At 33.8% G+C, this 5,632-nt stretch overlaps 1 protein-coding gene across 1 annotated transcript in view; it reads left to right on the top strand.

Annotated features, from left to right (window-relative positions):
- The window catches only part of LOC108913676 (fatty acyl-CoA reductase wat-like), a 9,449-nt gene extending 4,968 nt beyond the window's left edge, over positions 1-4,481 (top strand). The window contains exons 2-6 of the mRNA XM_023456229.1: positions 9-16; positions 70-179; positions 468-718; positions 3,848-4,041; positions 4,220-4,481. Of these exons, the coding sequence (XP_023311997.1) occupies positions 9-16; positions 70-179; positions 468-718; positions 3,848-4,041; positions 4,220-4,481 (825 nt within the window). The remainder of the gene's footprint in view (positions 1-8; positions 17-69; positions 180-467; positions 719-3,847; positions 4,042-4,219) is intronic.
- The last annotated feature ends 1,151 nt before the right edge of the window (positions 4,482-5,632 follow it).

Genomic DNA, 5,632 nt, shown 5'->3' with positions numbered 1-5,632 from the left:
ACAAAATAACACCTCTGTAAGCAGCAGGGCTCATTGGTTGTTCGAATTCGACTCACGATCACTTTTTAGGTTTTTGGGGAAATATCCTAACACGTACACCTTCACCAAACACATCGGAGAAGACGTGGTGCGACAGGAAGGTGGAGGGTTACCCGTTGGAATACACAGACCCTCCGTTGGTAAGCTATAAAGGGGGTATCGGAAAGTTAGGTGATTTTTTTCTAGGGATCATTGTCTTGTCTTTTATTTTTGAGATCGAGACGTCGAAGATGACTTCTTCCACTCAAGTTTTCCTCCTAAACATGATTGATTTCAAAAATTCATTTTTGTTGGTGGGTATTTTAAAAACAAAAGACAATATACACGTGACTCACAGGAAAAAGCGTTTTATTTTCATCCAAGGCGGCCTATCACACATTTCATGTGGAAGAAGCGAGCATTTTATCATTTTTTTTCTACTCTTTTAGTGTTGTCGACTTACAAAGAACCCCTGAAGGGTTGGAATAACAGCATTTACGGCCCTGCTGGTCTAATGATGGCTGGATACGTGGGCATAGTAAAAACATCACCATACGATACAGAGGTCAAAACTAACATGGTGCCAGCTGACATGGTGGTAAATTCCATCATAGCCGCAGCTTGGGACATTGGGGAAAGTTTTATCCGAGAAAAAGACACGACCCCCACCATAACTGTCTACAACTATGATCTGGATCTGGTGAGAGTTGAGACCAGTCAAATTGTCGAAAATACCTGTTTTTTTTTACCAAAATTTAGTTCAGTAAACAAAGACACGTAAAAATTAAGAAAAATTCCGTAGAACTGAATGAACTACTTTACCCCAGGTAAATGTTAGGGCTTCATTTTCACAATAGCGTCCAAAATTTGAAAAAAAAAAACAGTTTTTTCATTTAAAAAAAAACAATAATCTTAAAAAAATGTTTTAGATAACAGTTGTAGAACTTTTTATAACCAAAAATTTTGAGCCTAGCCCGATGTCAGTTGTAAACAAATGTATTAGTTATTGCAAAAAACTGCTAAAAATCGCATTTTTAAAAACTTCTTTATCTTTAAAACAAAAAAGATTTTTTTTTACGAAACTCAGAACTTTCTCCCCCCCCCATCAAGTTTACTGTAAAAAAGGTGGTCAATCATTGCGGACTATTTTTTATAATCAACTACAACATGTGTAAATTTCAGACTTTAATACACTAGGCACATAAATTTAGGGATATTAAAAAAATTTCAAAATTTTGGGTGATTTTCAAAGAACTGTAACTTGGAGGGAAATGGTCGTAGTGAGAATCAAAACAAAAGGAAATTGAAGCTTCAGGTGTCTAGTTTTCAGATCTGCAGTTTAAATTTTTGACTTTGGCAATCAATTACTCGGAAAATAATGGCCGTACAGAAAATTCGAGCAGGGTTTTGGAAATTGCTACAAGTCGTAATTATGGGATTTGATAAAAAAAAAATGTTTCAAAGTGAAAATATTGGTTAGAAAAAAGGTAAAAAATTGCATAATTAGGGATATTTGAATAACTTTGCAAATAATGAATAAACTAAGGATATCGACTGTAACTTTTCAACCTCAAAGTGTCCTAAAGAAACCCTGATAATTTCAAAATTTGCGATTTTTTTTTCCTAGTGCCCGGAATGTATAAATTTGTCATTTTGCTGAAAATCAATGTAATAAGTAATTTCTCACTTTTTATTCAATTTTTTAAGTTAAAAATGTTTTTTTTTTAGTAATAATCCATATTTTCTTCATCAAAAAACGTTCATAATTCTAAAAAACTGAATCTAAAAATTTTTTTAAAAAATTATTTTTTTCAAAACTTTTTTTAACATATCCACAAGCTTCGCAAACGTCAAAAAAATTTGGTTGATTTGACGTTGCAGGTCACAATTTAACATCGGATATTGCCGTATCTGTTCCAAAAGTGCCAAAATATTGACCTGATGAAACAATTTGGTGCGTATTCTATACGGAAATTGTAATGTGCAGTTCATTTCTCATAGTGTTCCGACGATATAATCCACTAACTTTCTGTTGTTACAAGTACCTATTTCTATCCTAAGGCTGCATGAGTTGACTTGTTGGAAACCCGCCTTGTCTCAGTGTCCAGCCGAGGTGCGCCAGCGCTTGTCATAAGCGTATAAGTGGGACAGACGTGTTATTATTCTCACATTGTAGCTATTCCAACAAGTGTTCCAACAGAGAAAGAATTGAAATTGATAATGATGATCCGCAGGAAGATCCACGACTTTCATTTTAAATACAAAATTACAACGTTAAAGAAAATTGAAACTGCCCAGAGTGCCTTCAAAAGTTTTCACTGTGTACTGTGCATAAAATCAACAATAACAGTAACAATAATAATAGCAATAACAATAACATTAACTGAAGATGAATCGAACTTGATGGAACTTGATGATAAGACGTGATAAGGGATGCTGAATGAGAATGAACGTTTTAAGAGATGCTAAATGAGAATGAATACGTAATCTGTTCTTTGAAAAAAAAAAATCGCTAAAACCAATTAGCTGTTTTGACGTCAAAAAAACGCGTCCTAATTGGCCGGGTATTGCATTTATAAAAACAGCAGTATCACAGTTAGATAGACTTTTTTACCCTTAAAAAAAAATTTGAAATCGACTGAAAAATACAAAGTTGCAGGCTTGTATTACATTTAAGCGCGACACCCTGTATACAGGGTGTCCCGCATAAAAATCGACACAGGGCAGGTGCATGCAGGGGTGTCCAAAATATTGTAATTTAACCAAACTTACCTATATGTATACAAAGCCAAAGTGAGGCCCTAAATTTCGAAAAAAAAATAATATCTCTGCAACACTATACCGCACAAGAACCTTTGGTACATGATTTAGGTTTATTACTGGTCTTCTTTGACTATGATTTAAAGTTAAATGAAGCACCACAAAGTGTTCATTGGGGATGACTTACCCCTAAAATTGTACCGAACTTTTTTCTCATTGACTGAATTGAAAAGTAATAATATTAATTCACGGCAGAATTTAATTTTAATTTTTTTTTATGGTTTTCAAGAAAAACCGTATTAACTGAACCAAGATTTTAACAGTGTTTATTAGAAAATAATCGAAAAGTCAGTAGTAGGCAATGAATTTATCTTTCAAACTTGTCAATTAGTAATAAAATTATTTTATTTCAACAACTGCCCTTGATTGTTGTTAAAAAAATGTCAATTATTATTTTTATTATTTATTTGTGTTTTTTACTTAATACAATATTCGCTTATTTAAAAACTACCTAGGTACTTGTTTTCTTTTTGTAGAATTAGGAGAGAAGTGAAGTAATATTTTTGTGTCAGTTAATACGGTTTTTCTTGAAAACCATAAAGTTTTTTAAAAATGAATTAGAGTAAAAAAAATTTAAATTAAATTCTGCTGTGAATAAATATTACTATTTTTCAATTCGGTCAATGAAAGAAAAATTCGGTACAATTTTAGGGGTGAGTCATCCTCAATGAACACTTTGTAGTGCTTCAATTAACTTTAAATCGTAGTCAAAGAAGACCAGTAATAAACCTAAATCATGTACCAAATTTGGTTCTTCTGCAGTAAAGCTTTGCAGAGACATAAATTTTTTTCGAAACTTAGGGCTCCACTTTGGGGACTAATAACTCAGGGGTGCAACTTTGTATATCGGTAAGTTTGGTTAAATTACAATATTTTGAAGACCCCCACATGCACCTGTCCTGTGTCGGTTCTTATGCGGGACACCCTGTATATGTATGGGCAATATAAAATTACTTTTACGAGTTCCACGTCGTTACAGGATTTTATTTTTACTCTGTCGTCTCTTTAGGACGTAACATGGGGCAACTACTTGTATACGTGCAAGAAGTACGCTTTAAAGTATTTCAGCGTCAAGACCATGTGGTACTTAGATGGGTTGCTCTTTAAGTCATTTTTCGTCTACAGTGTTATGCACTTTTTCCTACACACCATCCCTGGCGTCATCATCGATGCTGTTCTGGTCTACAGAAAGAAACCTCCGATGTAAGTGCTTCGCAATAGCTCGGAAATCTGGTGTACCCCGAGGGTCAAACCTTGAGCCTCTTCTTTTTATTATATTTATTAATGCTCTATTTCTAACGCTTAATGAATTTTCTCAATTGTGCTAAAAATTCAACATCTTCCGTCTTCGTGTGTTATTATTTTTCGTTTTTCCTTGCAGGATGCGAAGTATATATCGGAAACTTTACAAAACTGAGAAGATGCTGGCTTATTTCAAAATGAACGAGTGGACTTTCGAAACTGGAAATCTGAGAGGACTTATAGGCAGGATGTCCGACGAGGACAAGAAGATCTTCTACTGCGACGTCAAGGATTTCGACTGGGAGGAATCTTTGGAATACTACACCCTGGGGTTGAGGATATACTTGATGAAGGACCCCTTAGAGACGCTCCCAGCAGGACAGAAGCTTCGAGTAAGGTAANCTAGGTACTTGTTTTCTTTTTGTAGAATTAGGAGAGAAGTGAAGTAATATTTTTGTGTCAGTTAATACGGTTTTTCTTGAAAACCAGTTTTTTAAAATTTAATTAGAATAAAAAAAAAAATTAAATTATATTCTGCTGTGAATTAATATTACTATTTTTCAATTCGGTCAATGAAAAAAAAGTTCGGTACAATTTTAGGGGGTGAGTCATCCCCAATGACACCTTGTAGTGCTTCAATTAACTTTAAATCATAGTCAAAGAAGACCAGTAACAAACCTAAATCATTTACCAAATTTGGTTCTTCTGCGGTAAAGTGTTGCAGAGATATAAATTTTTTTCGAAACTTAGGGCCCCACTTTGGGGCAACTTTGTATATAGGTAAGTTTGGTTAAATTACAACATTTTAAAGTCCCCTACATGCACCTGTCCTGTGTCGGTTCTTATGCGGGACACCCTATATACAGTGTGGATACAAATTGTGGAATATTGCTTATATTTCTTAAAATATTCGTCATATCAAAAACATGTTTTAATAAAAGTGTTAGGGGAAATTATTTCCCGTTTAGTGATATCAAGCAATCCTTCGTAGTAAAAAAAATGTGGTTGCCAAGGTAACCGACTTAATTTTTTTAAATGACACCATATATATTTTTTTTTTTTGGTGAAAATTTTCTAACTACGATGTACAATTTTAATGGGGTCACATAAGAAAAAAATACAGTAAATCAATTTTTATAATTTTATTTTATGTCCTACAGTAAGGAGTCAAAAAATCAAATGATCAACGTTTTAAGCTAATTTTAATAGGATAAATGAAAAAAATTGAACGGATGTGAGCTAATTCATTAAATGTTCAAAATGACGGCCATTATTGTTCAGGCACATTCTTAGTCTCTTTAAAAACGAATCACTCAAGTTTGCCAACGTATGGTGTCGAATTTGCCGTAGCTCGATTCTGATCCTCGCTTTAAGAACTTTCAGATCTACTGGTCTTTCTTTGTAGACTATACTTTTTAACTAACCCCACAAAAAATAATCACACGTATTGAAATCGGGTGAACTTGTTGGCCATTTAATGGCACCTCCGCAACCTATCCACCTTGCAGGAAACATTTCAATTTGATATTCTCTTATGGCCCTTCCATAATGT

This window comes from Anoplophora glabripennis, unplaced genomic scaffold, assembly GCF_000390285.2.
Source record: "Anoplophora glabripennis isolate ALB-LARVAE unplaced genomic scaffold, Agla_2.0 scaffold1286, whole genome shotgun sequence".
NCBI classification, from domain to species: Eukaryota; Metazoa; Arthropoda; class Insecta; order Coleoptera; family Cerambycidae; genus Anoplophora; species Anoplophora glabripennis.
The sequence above is the reverse complement of the archived record's forward strand: the minus strand, read 5'-3'. Positions and strand labels throughout refer to the sequence as shown.